General features: G+C 42.7%; 1 protein-coding gene and 1 long non-coding RNA gene across 3 annotated transcripts in view; one reads left to right on the top strand and one right to left on the bottom strand.

The window, feature by feature from the left end:
• The window catches only part of LOC127042744 (uncharacterized), a 439,524-nt gene that overhangs the window by 25,663 nt on the left and 397,686 nt on the right, over positions 1-16,175 (top strand). The window lies entirely within an intron of this gene.
• UTP20 (UTP20 small subunit processome component) overlaps positions 1-16,175 on the bottom strand; it is a 104,612-nt gene that overhangs the window by 31,200 nt on the left and 57,237 nt on the right. For both annotated transcript variants that reach the window (XM_050934046.1, XM_050934056.1), the window contains exons 31-46: positions 15,992-16,136; positions 13,224-13,311; positions 11,819-11,962; positions 11,123-11,173; positions 10,872-11,024; positions 10,045-10,200; positions 8,949-9,089; positions 7,793-7,930; positions 6,552-6,691; positions 6,206-6,285; positions 5,426-5,736; positions 3,760-3,899; positions 3,006-3,162; positions 1,771-1,869; positions 1,300-1,467; positions 395-561 (exon numbers count right to left, since the gene is read on the bottom strand). In XM_050934046.1, the coding sequence (XP_050790003.1) occupies positions 395-561; positions 1,300-1,467; positions 1,771-1,869; positions 3,006-3,162; positions 3,760-3,899; positions 5,426-5,736; positions 6,206-6,285; positions 6,552-6,691; positions 7,793-7,930; positions 8,949-9,089; positions 10,045-10,200; positions 10,872-11,024; positions 11,123-11,173; positions 11,819-11,962; positions 13,224-13,311; positions 15,992-16,136 (2,278 nt within the window). The remainder of the gene's footprint in view (positions 1-394; positions 562-1,299; positions 1,468-1,770; positions 1,870-3,005; positions 3,163-3,759; positions 3,900-5,425; positions 5,737-6,205; positions 6,286-6,551; positions 6,692-7,792; positions 7,931-8,948; positions 9,090-10,044; positions 10,201-10,871; positions 11,025-11,122; positions 11,174-11,818; positions 11,963-13,223; positions 13,312-15,991; positions 16,137-16,175) is intronic.

Here is a 16,175-nt window from a genome sequence, read left to right as displayed (position 1 = left end):
TGTGTCCACATTGGCGCTTATCTTAGATAACTCCCCTCCCTCCCTGTTTTTTATCCCTCTGATGTACTTATAGACAGCAAACATATCTCCCCTCAGTTTTTGTTTGGTTAGGCGAAACAAGCCAAGCACTTTGAGTCTCTTCTCATAAGGTAGGTTTTCTATTCCTCAGATCATCCTAGCAGCCCTTCTCCGCACTTGTTCCAGTTTGAATTCATGTTTCTTAACACAGGAGACCTCCCTCCACCAGTCTAACAGTTCACTTCTCAGTATGATCTGCTGTAGTTTCCCCCGATTTCACAGAATCACTCCAAGAGCAAAATCTCAAGAAACCAGGACTCTCAGACAGCAAAGACCAATCAATAGCAGATGGACTGCTTCATTCTTTGTAACTTACTTGGCTTTTTCCGTTAGCAGGGGCAGATTTTCGCTGATCAGGCCGTGGCTGAGCACGAGAATGGATTCCGCGCTCATTTCTGGATTTAGGATCAACCCTGACACGATGCGACGTAATGTTTCATGCACCTTGCGGGACATTTTCAGGCTCATGGTGCTCTCTAAAATCTAGACAGCACAAGAGTCACATTAAGCTGTAACACAGCAGGGCAGCTCTTTGTGGGCAGCAGGAGGAAGTTACAAGAATGGCCAATCCAAATTGCCTCCAGCACAAGCAGAATCTTGCTGCTCACTCGCCTCAGCAGGACAGAGAAGTCCTTTTACATTCTCCCCATCCACCTCCACATTAATCAGCAAATGAAGGGTCTAAAAGTACAGTGGGGCCTCAGAGCTTATGAGTGTATGGGACTCCATTCCTGCCAGTGTTCTAATGGGCAGAGACCCACTCAAGTGGAGAGCCCCACTCAAGTCACTAGGGTGCTGCATGGGTGGGTATTGCCCCATGTCTGGAGTCCCTGACTTCAGGAGGGTTCCATGCATAAACAGGCTTCCACCCAGGCAGAACAGCTTGCAGGATCGGGGCCTTTATGAGCTCTGCTATAAATAATGTAATCAGAGGCAAATCATATCTGAGAGGTGGAGCAGAAAACATCCAGATATTTCCTTTGCATGGGGTGGGGGGAAGAACAGATAAGTTACCTCTTGCTACAGATATAAATAGTAAATCCCAATTTTATCCTCTGCAAGAATACTAATTTCCAGCAAGGGAAAAACGAACAGCCAGATCCCACCTCTGCAGCTATGCCATCTTAGCCCCTCAGACCTCTTCCTTTCAGATGGCCCATTTGATCACTTTCAGTGTTAAAGGCAGGGCTCTTACTGAAAGTTCTGATTGGATGTGTTTACCTCTTTCAACGGAAGAATGAGCTTCGTCACTTGGTCCTTCCCTACAAACTGGCCAAGGATTTCGTAGGAATCGTAACTCTTGCTTCTGCGAGCCTCCATGACCTTGGAGACTATCCCCTTCACTTCCTTTTCCTCAGCAACATCCCCAAACAGCTCCTGATTGAAAATCTTTTGAAATGCAGTGGAGAGAAACAAATGAGAACAGCAGAATCACTACTAGATTCTGCCGTAGAAGAGCACAAGTTATGCATGGACAGTTATCTACCCTCTCTCCCCACCACATACCCAGCCAGTTACTTGTGCTAAGAACAGCATTTTTGTGGTACATAATCAAGGTATAGTGAAGTCAACGATCCCCCCTTTCAGAAGGCTGGGGTTGCCAGCGTCATCTCTTGCAACACGTCTTTTTATCCAAGCACATTCCCTTGGCATTTGACATGTGTCTTGACTTTCATTTCAATTAACTCCTACCTCAATCATAATGTCTAAGCAAGTGTCCAAATCGCCAGGGCTAAGCCTGCTGGTCAGGCCTTTCAGTAACAGATGCACAGTGAACGTCAGCACATGGACCTAGAGACAAACAATTAGCATTACATTTACCATTCCCAAGCTGGGATTTTTTGGTGGTGAGGTTGTTTTGGAGATAATCAGACCTGAGGATTCCCACAGCAGAGCTCTCACATTTCTCAATCAATAGACTCGAATACTCTCAACAGGAAAACTACTGAGAACTGTCCAAAAACCCACGGCTGGAAAGGATTTACCCGCTCTCCCAGAACTCAATTCAAAATGAGTCACTTATTTCAAAATTTGTAATTTTTACCCATTTCAGCATATCCCATGATGCCTGCTTGGCCAGCAGCTCATTTCAGACAGCTGGAATGGTACACAAGCATGTCCAGAACCATACCAGCACTGTTCTGGGCAGACGGTGATACACACAGATAGAGCCCTTAGAGATTGTTCTCTTCCCACATCTAAGACCAGCACTTTTCATCTGCCAGAGTCCAGTAGCAGAAAGCGAGCATCTCCCCACTGGGACAGCTCATCTGAAAAGCCATTCTTATCATAAATTAAAGTGAGAGGCACAATGACCTTGTGGTTAAGGCACCGGACTGGGACTCCAGAGACTGGGTTTCTATTCCCAGCTCTGTCACACACTCACTGTGTGACCTTGAGCAAATAATTGTGGGTGAAATCCTGGCCCTACTGAAGTCAGGGGGAAAACTTCAGTTGGGGAAGGATTTCACCCTTAACCCTTCTGTAAATTGGGGACAATGTCACTTCCTTTCCCTATCTTGTCTATCTTCCAGGACTGCCTTTATGTCTGTATAGTGCCTACCACAATGAGGACTGATTCTCAGTTGGGGCCTGCAGCCACCATTGTACTACAAAATACCAAGTTACTTTTCCACAGCACAAAGCAAAGTAAATCCTGGTTCTAATTTCCCATTGAAATCTACTCCCAGCAAAACCATGCTCTGCAGTGTCCCTAGCCTCTGTTTGCCAGAAGCTGGGAATGGGTGACAGGAGATGGATCACTTGATTACCTGTTCTGTTCGTTCTCTCTGGGGCACCTGGCATTGGCCACTGTGGGAAGATAGGATACTGGGCTAGATGGACCTTTGGTCTGACCCAGTATGGCTGTTCTTATGTTCTTAATTATAAAAAGCTACAGAGAATGAGAGGAAGACCCATGGGATTACCTGGTAGCCATGGACGAGAGTCGACTGCATCTCTCTTAAGACGTATTGCAGGTACCGTGCTCCCAAAGTCTCTATTATTTTGGTGAGGGTGTTCCGTGCGATGTCCCGTATTTCCTGTGCCCAGTTCCTCAGAAGTGAGCAGACTTTGAGAAGAATGCTGGAACCAGAGATGAACAGTTCAGCACAGCCACAAACCAGCACAGAACCAAACACTACAGTAACTGCCCTGGCTGCTTTTCAGGGCAATTTCATGGATTTTCTCTGATAGCTTTACATAGGGAATAGTTGAGTTACCCTCAAAACGAGGCACTGAGGCCCTCTTGTTTTCATATATGGCCTTAAGACCATGTGTTTATCATCCACAAATGCATCTCCTCAAATGGTGCTATTGTACAAAGAGGAAAGGTGGTTAAATTACAGGACCAAGAGTCCAGATTCTAACCCCAGCTCTGTCACCTCTTAATCTCTGGGCACTTCACCCCGCAGTTCTGATTACTACTTAAGAATTTATCAAGCACCTTTCACATGTAGCTGGGCCCTATATAAGGAAAAAGTCAAGGGCAAAAGGGCATCAACATTAAAGCCGAAGACATTGCGAAAACACCTGTTTCTAAAAATATTGCAAGGTGTTTTAAGGGCCCTTTTTTCTCCAGCCTGGCTTTAGCCAGATGCAAAACTGCAGGCTTTTAAAAATCTGGCCCTTAATCTTTTTAGTGCAATAACTGACATTTGAGGAGTGACTCTGCCCCTGTACCTTGGGAGGTTAGCTTCCATGACCTCTTGTGGGAGAGACTGCATTAACTTGACCATGGCAAACGCTAACGGCACCCGAACCACCTCTTCATCGTTCACAGCCTTGGATTTCACAAGCTTGTGTTCCTCATCACTTTTCACCTGGAACATGGGGCAGACATAAATCCCTTTTAACACTACACTGGTGATGCAAATGAACAACTTTTTCAAATACCCAGTTCTTAACCCCGTGAAGAGCAGGCTGACATGCTCAGCTAGGTGTCTACATTTTAAAGTCTTTAGTAAACTGGACAGTCCAGTAACTACCTTTTAACAAACATTACTGGATATGTACCTAACACCTTATCCATCCTGATGGACCCCAGAGAACTTCATAGACTATGTCCTGTGGAAGCTGCTTATCAGGGGACTCTGTTACAGTGACACACTGCTTAGAGTGGAGTTTCCCTCACAAACTGATTCAGTGCATTTGAATGAACTTATGCTCCTTTCTCTGTGTTCCTCCTGGGAAGAATCCGTAACTCCTGGGCTCGCTCCATTTCCCAAATGCAGCAGAATGGGACAAAAGGGAAATAGGGAGAATACGCATATGGAGAGCCAGTGCTGTACAAGTACACACTAGAGAACTTCAACTGTATACTTCAGTGTTAAACATTACAACTGTTTTTTCAGTAGAACGTAGTGCTGAGCTAAACCAGTGGTTCTCAACCTACTTATCATGGTAGGCTCATATGCGGCCACTGCCCCACCCCCCCAACACACACCCTGCCTAAGCCCAGCACCTGCCCAGAGAAGAGACCCTCCACAGAAGCAGACCCCACTGCCTTGCTGGTTGGCAGGGCAGTCCCGGACCCCACCGTGCAGCGGGGCAGGGCAGGACAGGGCAGCCCCAGCCACCAATGCGCCCAGCAGCGCTGGACCCTGCCGCACGGGGTAGTGCAGCCCTGGTGACTCCGAACCCCACAGTGCGAGTGGGGAAGCCTGGACCCCAGCCTCGTGGGCCCTGCGGCCTTTGGCACACAGCAGGGCCGCAGCTCTGTGCTAATTGGGTCACATGCAGCCTGCAGGCTGCGCATTGAGAACCACTGAGCTAAACCCATCTGTCTTAGGTTCCTATATAGCACCCTTTACCAAACACCTCACAGTATGCAATATAATGATCCTCCAAACTCCCCCAAGAGGCAGGGAATCCCCATTTAACAGACCTGAGGCACGGAGAAACTAAATGACTTTCCCACTGCCATACTGGAAGTCTGGCAGAGCAGGGAACTGAACCCAGGTCTCTGACAAGCACCCTAAACACTGGACCAACTTTTTTCTGCATCTGTAACACTGAAAACAAACTGGATGTTTATAATCAGCTGAGGGCCGTTGAGAGGCCTGTGTGAAATAAGTCATTCCAAACCCATCGATAGCAGGCAGGTGAATTGGAGGGCTTGTCACCAATCCCAATGACATGCAAAGGAGAGTGAACTCCCTCTCATGCTTCGAGGTGGCGTCTCTCCAGGTCAGGGTTGAAGTCATAAGTCTAGGCAATTTGCAGTTCTCCTGCACATGTTGTACCCGTTCTCTGGCTAGTACCCTTCAGCCTGGCTCTTGGCACCAGCACAAGAGTCACTTACACCCACGTACATTTACAAACCATCTTTTCAGTGCTGAACACACACCTTTGCAGCAAGACACCTGTGTAATTTGGGCAAGATGCTGTCAGTTACTGTTCGTTGAATGTATTCAATCAGACACTCCAGCTCCTCCTTATTTCTGGGAAGGAAAGAAATGGATTTTGTGGCTTTCTGGGTCTCCTCAGATTCTCCAGTGCCTGCCAGTTCATGCTGAATCAGTGCAGGATCCCTCTGCTTCTCACTGTCCTCCAGCAGGTTCTTGCTCTTCTCTCCCTCAGCCTCCTCCTCCTCCTCATTCTGGTCCAATTCCATGGCTTCATTCTCTGCTGCTTCCTCAGCATCCATGGCCTCTGCATCTGTCGGGCAAAATCAAATCACAGACCCTGTGGAGGCAGCATGTGAGACATCTCCACACCACTTCCAGAAAAGCCCAAAATCCTGAACAGATAACCACAAATGTGAATATGCCACAGACACAAGTTCCTTCATTGTAACTGCAGCAGGGGCAGGGTGGAGCACACAGCACTCTACCCAGTCTTTGGCTAGCAAAGAAATCCCTGCAAGACTGCTGCTCCAGCCAGCGTAAGACAGAGCATCCCTTAGCCCAGTCTAAGTTATGCCAAGGCTATTCTGGGCTGTGGAAGCCCCAGGACCAGTACTAATTATGAAGACAGACAAAGAGAGTTGATTTGTCAAAACAGGCCTTCCAATTAGTACGTCTTAAAAGCTTGAAGAAGCTAACCTGAGGTGTAAAGCAAGAGAAAGCTATCTAGACTATGAGCAACTAGCATGTGAGGTTCCATCATTAGGAATCTGAAAACTCACCTTCATTCTGAAAAGTCTTGAGTTGCTTTTCAAGGGTTTCATGGTCAAAATGAAAAGCTTCTAGCACAGTCACTAACAAGCTGTCAGACAACAGATTGAATAAAAGGTCAGTTCTTCTCATATACGGAAAAGGGTGTTTAGATTGATCGTTGGTCAAAAAAACTGGAAGCCACCATTTTCTGGGATTATTTTTTTTCCCTCACTGATTTTCAATTACAGAACTCCACCATAGAGAGCAGTTGCCCCCAAAACAGTGACAACACTAAAATCCTAAAACCATCCATTAACTTGCTGAATCTTTAATTTGTAGCATGACAGTGAGCACTGGAAACAAGCATTACTGTACCTGACACCCAGTTTTTGATTGATCTGTCCAGTTTGCAAAACGTATATGAAATGTCTTAAATGGTACATATATGCTGACCAAGAGAGACGCCTGGAAACAGCACCTACAACTTCAACTGAAGCAGTTATCATATTTTCATGCTGCCGAAACACAAACAAAAAAATCATCACTATAAATACATTTTAAACAAAGATATAAAACATATTTAAATCAATGGAACACACGACTAAAATAAACAAAGTCAATATATGAGGGATTTCTTTTTAACTCTTTCAGATTTTCCCAAGTCCCTGAAAATGAATCAGATAGTCACAGAATGGACTAAGAACTCAATTTCTAAGGTGCCAATCCTGCAAATACTTATCCACAAATTAAACTTTGCTCATATGAGTAATCCCATCAAAGTCAATGGGACCACTTGTGTGAAGATAAACACATGTAAGCTTTCTCAGCGTTTGGGCCTAAAAGGATTTCTCACATTACAAAAATTGAACAGATCCTATTTACTTGTTGTGATTCCCTGATGGGTCCTTTCCTCTTTATCTCTAAAACACTGAAATCTGTCAGGCAGTACAGAACAGCTCTTAATACAAAAAACAAACAAACAAAAACAAAAACCCCACCTCTGGCTTTCTAAATACCAACCACACATTCTGTTGTGACACTATGTAACCCTGGCCCTAAAAGTTGTTTTGTTTCATATATTTTGTACAAGAAATAATCTTTTAAACAAGAATGACAGACTAGATGTTATCATGCTTCACGTTGTCTATTTCAATTACAAAATTGTTGCTGACTTTGGAGGATCTGAGTTTTTTATTGATGTCATACCCCTTTCTCTCTGTACACACTCCATACCAGGTGCATACTGCTTCCTTGAGAAACTAATCTCACAAACTCTCTGCAATAGAGCTTCTGGGAATTTTGGAGACAGAGGGAAAAATTTCCACTCAAGCCACTTTGTAAATTAATCATCTGTACGACAGGAAATTAGCAGCATGGAAAGTAATAAAGGGACCAAATTCTCTCAGACGCAGGAAGTGCTCTGCATCTGACAGGACTTGATCCTGGCTGCACCTGTGTCTTCTTAATCCTCCTTCACCAACGGAAAGAGGCACTATTATCTAAAAAACAAAATACTCCACATCTGTCACCCTTTTAAGGTAACAAGAACTGCAGGTAGAACACTGTGACAAAGATGGATACATTAGTATTAAATTAGCTTTACTTTAAAAACCTACCTTAAGCATTTTCTCATCAAAAATAGCAGTAGTTGCATAAGGCATGATGTAGTTCTGCAGAGCTTTGGAGGACAGCACGATTTTGTCTTCAGTCAGCTGCTTCGCCAATTTCCTTAAAGCTCGAGCTCTTCTGTGGATCTGGGAGAGATTGGCAAATTCATGAACATTTAACAACAGAACATTTGCGCTTAATAATTTTTGATGTGGCAATTGTAAGAGTGCCCAAAGCTTAAACACAATGAAATAAATACAATGTGTCTTTTTCATTGAAGGGTCACATTTCCCACCCCCCCATCTCTGAACCTTCTCTAGCTTTGCTCCTTTATACATGTCACAATTCAGTAAATAAACCACAAATAGTGGCTTATGGCATACTCAAAGCATCAGACAGGAAAAGGTAATTGACTATAATGGAGGAAAAGTGGGTGAGAAATTATGAGTGAGAAAAGAAATTTAGAAAACATAGGCAGAAAGTAGCTAGGGATGTAAGAAATGCTCTCTCGGAAAAGGAATGCTGTATGTCGCATATTTACTCTAAGCAAAAAGGGGAAACTGAAGCATTCAGATGGGTATATTTAAAAGGAAGAAGAGCTGCAGCAGAGATTAAGAAATTCAAGACCTGATCCAATGCCCATTCAGGTCAGGCCCTACATGCATGCTGAAATATTTTCAAAAGACTATTCATCAATTTATTCAATACAAATATACATGGACAGTGTTTGTACAACAAAGCCTTGCTAGTTTTTTTCATACAGTTAAGAAGGGACTAAGCAAGATTGAGCTACAATCAGGAACATGGGGCTGCTAAGAAATAAGAACATTAGAATCTATGACATTTTACTAATGAATATAAAGAGACCACTCCTTTCAGCCACATGATGGAGAATATAAATACAGACAATACAAGATACTGTAACTAAAGTATGAACAATTTTACGTAAATTCAAACTTTACTTAGATTTATAAAAGAGAGAGTTGAGATAAAAACAACCAATCACTGCAGTAATAAGGCAGCCAGGCCCATTTTCAGAAGTAGTTGTGAACCTAAGTCCCATTTACTTTCAAAGAGTCTTATAAGCTTAAGTCAGTTTTGAAAATGTTCCTCTTGAGCAAATGCTAACGTTTTACAATGGAAAAGGAGCACATAGTGTTTTACCTGAATATGTTTCATGTTCTCAAAGAAATCCATCTCAGGATCATGACAGTCAGTTAGCTGGACCAAGTCTCGAAACTCTGGGCGCTTTGGAAAAGTTCGAATCAAGCAGGAAAGCAACGAAGTGTAGTCTTGTTGAATGCTCTACAAACAGCAAGTGCCCAAAGGTTAGGGTTGACAGGAAATGCAGCAATCCCTGGTATAGAACAGCTAATCACGTCAGCGCTACTTACAAACATGTCTGACACAGTCATGCCTTTTATTATTTGTGTAGTACAGATTGTTTTCGTTTACATTGTTTAGTTTTGTGCAATGTACACAAAAATAAAGAAAATCCCTGCCCCAAAGGGCTACCTAGAGGAAAACTAAGCTATGCAGGGAAATACAGAAAAGAGGGTGGGCTGTTTTTATTTTATTGTTTTTAAGATGTAAATCCAAGAATAAATTTTCTGTGCATTAAACCACTCCTGTTTGCCATTACAATGGTAAAAATGATCAAATGACCCATGGATTTTAATATCATCAGCACGGCCCTATCAATTTCACAGCATAAGCCCTTCCTCATGAAATCTGATCTCTCCTGATTTGATAATCTGATTTGCTGCTGGGAGCACCCCAGCAGGAGGATCCTAGCTGCATGTTCCCGCTGGGCTGGGGAGGGACAGGACTTGTCCTTTCCCTGCACAGCCGCTCTTGGAGGGAGATCAGATCCACCTCTGAGTGCCGCCCGCTGCTGCAGGAAGCTACAGTGCTGGGCAGCAGCCCTGGAGGTGGCTTATGGAGGTGCTGCAAGACCCCAGCCAGTGGGCTCCTAGCTCTGAGTCCCTGCTGGGCTAGAGAGGGACAGGTCTTGTTCTTCCCCTGCAGGGCTGCTGGGGGTGGGAGAGGAGGGAGGTCAGACCCACCTCCGCATATCTTTTGGGTTGGGACCCCCAGGGTTACAACACCCTGAAATTTCAGATGTAAACAGCTGAAAATGTGAAACTGGCCAATTTTAAAACCCTCTAGCCAAGAAATTGATCAGAATGCACCATACATTTGGTAGGGCCCTAATCATCAGCATAACCATAGGATGATCATTATGACCCCAAGTGCTTACCTCAGTCTTGCTCTTCAGTCCTTTTCTCAAAGACAGCAGGAGAGTGTGCTGGATTATTTCTTTGTATTCATCTTCTGTGTGGCTGATTTCTGCTATCCGATGGATAATACTGGTCAAACACAGGCTGGCACTGTCACTTAAAGACATGTCCCCTAACTGAGATGGTAAAAAGATCATATCACATAAGTCTAGAAACAACATCTCTATATTTCACCATAAGCTAGAGCTTCAAAACTTGATTACCATTCTCCCCTTCCTCCACCCCAACTCACCTGTTTCAGAGAGCTGTAACAGAGAGAACATCTACTCTCCACAAATCTAGCCTGGGTGGTACCATTTGAAATATTATAACAAAGCCCACCATGGATCCAAAAGTTACACAAAACTTTCTATCCCCTGCCCAGGAGAAGCTATGGCCCAGATCCAATGGCCTGTTGAACTCAATGTAAAGACTCTCATTGGACTTTATTGAGTGTCAGAATGGGGCCCATGTAGCTGCCACTGAGAGAAAAGCAGCTTTTCAAGATTCCCAGTATGGCTCTGTGGCTGTGCAGCCCAGATTCATCACAGAGGTCCTTGGCTCTGGGCTGAAGAGGCACCCAGTGTTAGGCCCTTCGTATTCCTCTTGCTGCACTGTGCTTGCCTGTTAGAACAATCACAGAAAACGCAGCATGGACATTACCAGGGAAGAGTCAAATCTTGGCTTTTGTGAAAAGGAAACCATTTTACAGATGCTATTTCTTGGCACCAAAAACTAGCAAAAGAACTGGAAAGTAACATTAATTACACAAGCCCTATGTTAACATGAGGAGAAACTTTCCACTAACCTGTATGGTGTAGAAACAGTTATGCATAACTGGAATAAGAAAGTTGATGTCCACTCTTTGCATTTCTTTGATCTGAGAAGTGATTGCTTGGAACGCTGACAAGCGAACATCAAAATTGATATCATCGAGATGTCGTTGATCAAAGGCATTCAACTAACAGAGACGAACAACAAATCATTAATTTAAAAGAATTTTTAAAAAATGATTCAACACAAACATTAAATAAAAAAGTAAATGAAAAATGCACATACCTTAACTACCTGCATAATGTATTTCAATTCACCTTCAAGATCAGATAAAGTCTAAAAAAAAAAGGCAAAGTTAAAACCAAAATTAGTTAAATCATATGCAGCAAATAAATATTAGAACCTTAAAGTCTCTTCCTGCTACAATTTGGAGCAGAATCAGGCTCTTAATTTTGAGCCCTTTAGAAAGCAAGTTAAAAAATTACAGGAGAGTGTGAAGCAGTGTAACTGACATTTTGTCATTTTAACACCAGTGCCTCTCCTGCTTGGATTTCAAAGGTGCACATTTCTAATTTCTGGATCTATGCTAATCTTCTATAGATTTCCTGCTGAAAACAAATATAACGTGTGCCATTCCAGGGACAACAGCTTGGGTGATTCTTATCAAGCCGGGGTGGGAGAGTAAAAAGAATATCTACTTCAGGCAGTCAAAATCCAGCTTTGCTCATACCTGTAGAGGATTCATTATAGATAAGATTTAAAATGCAATAGATCTAAATAGATTCGCACACCAGTCAGAATGCAGCAGGCCAAAACAGCTGTCAGGCACAATTATTTTTATTATACTAAATAACTTGATGTAGGTTTAAAGATCTATAAGCCTATATGGAACACTGCAGATGAATTTGCTTATGATTGTTCCTTATCTGTCAGAACTAGAAGGATTAGAAAATTACAGAAAGGCACTTAAAAATGTAATACCTGAAAAACCACGCAGAGTTTCTGTCGAGATAATTTGTTCTGGATAATTGAAAACAGTTTTGCCAGAGGCTTAAGGAAGCTTGTGGGGTTTACGCAATGCCTCAGCAAGTTCTGCACTGTCACCAGGATGTCAATCTCTGTACCCTGAAAGAAAGAAACAGTTGTCTAAGTTGTTAGGTCATTTAGTTTCCTTGAAAAGTGTCTCATGTCATCGTGTGAGCTTAAGCTTTTGATTTATGCACATTACAAATATTAAATGAGAATTACTGACTGGAAGCATAAAATCAATTCCCTCATTACAGATTTCCTATAAGCACTTGGAGAAATAACTGAGTTTTAATTAGCTATTAATCACACAGTGTGAGCAGGTAAGACTAATCATGCCTATGGTGATTTCTTTTGGATCCTTTCTCGAATGAAAGGCAAGTAGGACTGGCAGAGCTGAGCAATGAAGTCTGTTAATCTGCTAGTCAAAAAGCAGCATGTAGTTACTCTGTCTTCCTAACAAAACTTTATACATTTCCTTATAGATTGTAGATTTTCAGGCCAGAGAAACTATTATGATAACCTAGTCTGACCTCCTGTATAACACAGGCTATAGAATTTCACCAAGTAATTCCTACATCAAACCCATAATTTCTAATTGAACTCCGGCACACCCTTTAGAAAGGCATCCATATCTTGATTTAATGACTTGGGCCCGCAGCTGGATGGCCTGTGGACTTCACTCACTGGGGATGGCGTTTTGCTTTGAAAAATGAGGCTTGGCGAACAAGCAGGACCCTGTGTATAATATTATGCTACCTTTATCTCTCCTCTCACAATGTACTTATGCACCACTGGTGGATACCTGAAGAAATGTCAGACCTACTCAGGTGTGTGTTTATATTGCTCTTCAGTGGCTGCAACTGATGGATCACAGAAACTCTAATACTGTCACAATAATAAGTGTGAGTATTTCATGGGCTCCTGCTACTTGAGAAATAAACTACATCTCAGTGGTGAGAATGGTCAAAGCATTAGGAATCACAGAAGTACTTCTGCAAATCTTCCCTTAGCAAAAGAGGGGGTACAATCACCCCAGCTATGTTTTCTCTTGCAAAACAACCACCAAGACGGATTCTGTTGGGGAGGCATCTTAATATGACGGACTAGCTTGTGTGGGGAATAGAAAGGGGATTAAACAGAAGGCCTTTCCTGGACAAACACGGTGTTATTGTAGTCTTGCACATGGCACCAAGAGTTCCATTCTAGAAACATGCTATAGATATTATTACACCAGTTCAAATGGTTAAGAATGACTGCAAGAACTCACATGTAATTACTAGATTTTTAACTGCATCATAAAAATAATCCCATTTACTAAAGAAAATAAATGTGTTTCATTGAAAGAAGTAACACCTACCTCCACAATGCTACTCTGGTGAAGGAAAGGGAGGAGGAGGCTGATGAGTACAGAACTCTGACCCTTGTCCTGTATAAACTTGCTGATCCTACATTATTTAAAAAAAAGGTTAATTTGTTAATCTTGCATCCACATACTCACCAATACAGAGTGAACAGGGATTTCATGGGCTGCAATAAAGGCTGTGAAACTTTGGTGCTAGAATAGAAAATTATGTCAGCACATCCATTCTGAACCTGTATTTTTAGGAGTTACAAGCTCAGGCCCTGATGCTGCCATTGGATCCATGTGAATGGACCCCTGAACTCACATAGAGCCACTGACTTCAAAAGAACTCTGTGAGCATAAGGCCCATACACTCAGAGGAAGGATCAGGGCCTCGAACATTTACATTAATAGTAGGATGCAATTTAGCACTTGAGGAATCAGCTGAAGAGAAGATTTTTTAAAGAGAATATTCAAATATCAAATGGGATCAGCCCATCTTAAATTGCACAAGGGTCAATTTTAAAACTAATGCCTAGCATGTCACTGAGGGCCAAATTCTGCCTTCAGTCAGGTAGGAGTTGCCATTTGAGGGCAGAATGTGTCTCCTGTAAAATAGTCATTAGTATTTTGAATTTTAAAAAGAATAAAAAACTAAACAATGTGGATATGTTAAACTATTTTCCATTAAAAAAAATTTCTGATCATTTTAACACATTTAAATAGTGCCCTCAACCCAAAGTTGTGTAATAGACATTCAATCAGTCCTAGGTAAGTTATCTGCCTCGATTAAAAAGCCCAGTGACTCCCTTGTTTTACAGCCCTCACTGATTGTTCTTTATCTTTTAAAAGTACATTTAAACATGAAGTTTGAGACACAAATTGGTGAAAGGCAAGAAATTCAAAGTCAAGGCTGACATCTGCACTCAGACTACGATTTTGAATTTTCTACGTCTGGGAACAAAGGTCCTGATCTGGCAACTGGATCCACTCTGTGCCTATGTGGATACGTAGATCTGCATTTCTTCTTTGCTGGAAACACAGTATAACTGTTTGCCCTGCGAATTCATGATTTGTTTTCTCCTTTGGGAAGAGAGTTACAAAGAACCTGATGAACAAGTTTGCTGTATCCATGCAAGCCAGACTGCTGCAGCCACTTTTGACCACTTCAATATTTTTATAGCCCCGAGGGGGGCAGTCTCAGATTGCTCGTAGTATTAATACCTAGGTGCCTGTCACAGGACGGGGTACCCTCACCCTGGATTCTCACCGCAAACAGTCCTCATGCAAACCAGCAACAAGTTCAATGCTAACGGCTTTACTTACTGTGCTATACAAGTACTTGTTTCCACACCACATAAGGCTTTTACCTTCTCCTAAGGCAGATAGCAAGAGGGGGGAGAGATCTCAGCACTCAAGGTATGTCTACAGTGCAGTGAGACACTCGCGGCTGGCCAGTGCCAGCTGAATTTAGTTCAGGCTAAGGGACTGTTTACGTGTAGACAGTTGAGCTCGGGTTGCAGCCTGAGCTCTAGGACCCTCTCACCTCACAGGATCCTACAGCCTGGGCTCCAACCCAAGCCCAAAATGTCTACACAGCAATTAAACAGTCCCGCGAGCCTGAATTATCTGACACGGCCCCATCGTGTTTTTTAACTGCAGCGTAGACATACCCTCTGAGCTCCTGGGCTTTGCCGGCTCTTCCTTCCTGACTTCTCCATGCCCCTCCTTTTGTCTCCTAGATTGAGGAGCTGATTCACTTTGTTAATTGGTTAATTAATCCTCTACTCCTTAACCAATTACCTCCTCCTGGGGACACTTGCCAATGCAGAGATAGTGTGCGTAGCCTAAGCCGGACTCATCACTGTCACAGTAAAAAGAACCAGAGTACTTGTGGCACCTTAGAGACTAACAAATGTATTTATCTGATATATGCCATCATCTGCCAGCAAAGCCCCTCTGCCATGTACACTGGCCAAACCGGACAGTCTCTACGCAAAAGAATAAATGGATGCAAATCTGACATCAGGAATCATAACAACCAAAAACCAGCAGGAGAACAACCTCTCTGGTCACTCAGTAACAGACTTAAAGGTGGCAATCTTGCAACAGAAAAGCTTCAAAAACAGATTCCAAGGAGAAACTGTTGAGCTTGAATTAATATGCAAACTAGATACCATAAATTTAGGCTTAAACAGAGACTGGAAATGGCTGAGCCATTACACACACTGAATCTATTTCCCCATGTTAAGTATCCTCACATCTACTTGTCAAACTGTCTGAAATGGGACATCTTGATTGTCTCTACAAAAGTTTTTTTTCCTCCTGCTGATAATTGCTCATCTTAATTGGTAGGGCAACTCCCACCTTTTCATGTTCTCTGTATGTATATATATATATATATATATATATATCCTCACTATATGGTCCATTCTATTCATCCGAAGAAGTGGGCTGTAGCCCACGAAAGCTCATGCTGAAATAAATTTGTTAGTCTCTAAGATCCTGTTCTTTTTGTGGATACAGACTAACATGGCTGCTACTCTGAAACTTGTCACTGTCACAGTGCCGGTTTTGCTTATGGACGCTTTTAAAATTCAGTCAGCAGTGACGGGAATTGACCACCAGTGACCTGGAAGTCGAGTGACACATAAATTCACGTGTTTTAAATTATTTGGTTACAACTAATTTAAATTCAAAGCAACTGATTCTATATTTGCAGTCCATCCTGAGGGATCATTGTTTCAAAGCTTCTCTCTTTTGAACCGTGAGGAATCACTTACTTGGAAAGAATGCTGAGCTCTTTGCTGACTTGCGCGCTAAACTTTTTCTTTTTCACCTTTTCCACATTTGACATGGTTTTGCTGAGATACTGAAGTATTGCAGGAACATGAGGCAGGATTAACCGTGCACCCAAGCTGGGGGACTCTGTAATGGATACAAGGTGGTTACCGGGGTGTTTTATTG

Source organism: Gopherus flavomarginatus, chromosome 1 (assembly GCF_025201925.1).
Source record: "Gopherus flavomarginatus isolate rGopFla2 chromosome 1, rGopFla2.mat.asm, whole genome shotgun sequence".
NCBI lineage: Eukaryota > Metazoa > Chordata > Testudines > Testudinidae > Gopherus > Gopherus flavomarginatus.
Note: the sequence above shows the minus strand (reverse complement) of the source record. Positions and strands in the feature narration are given on the sequence as shown.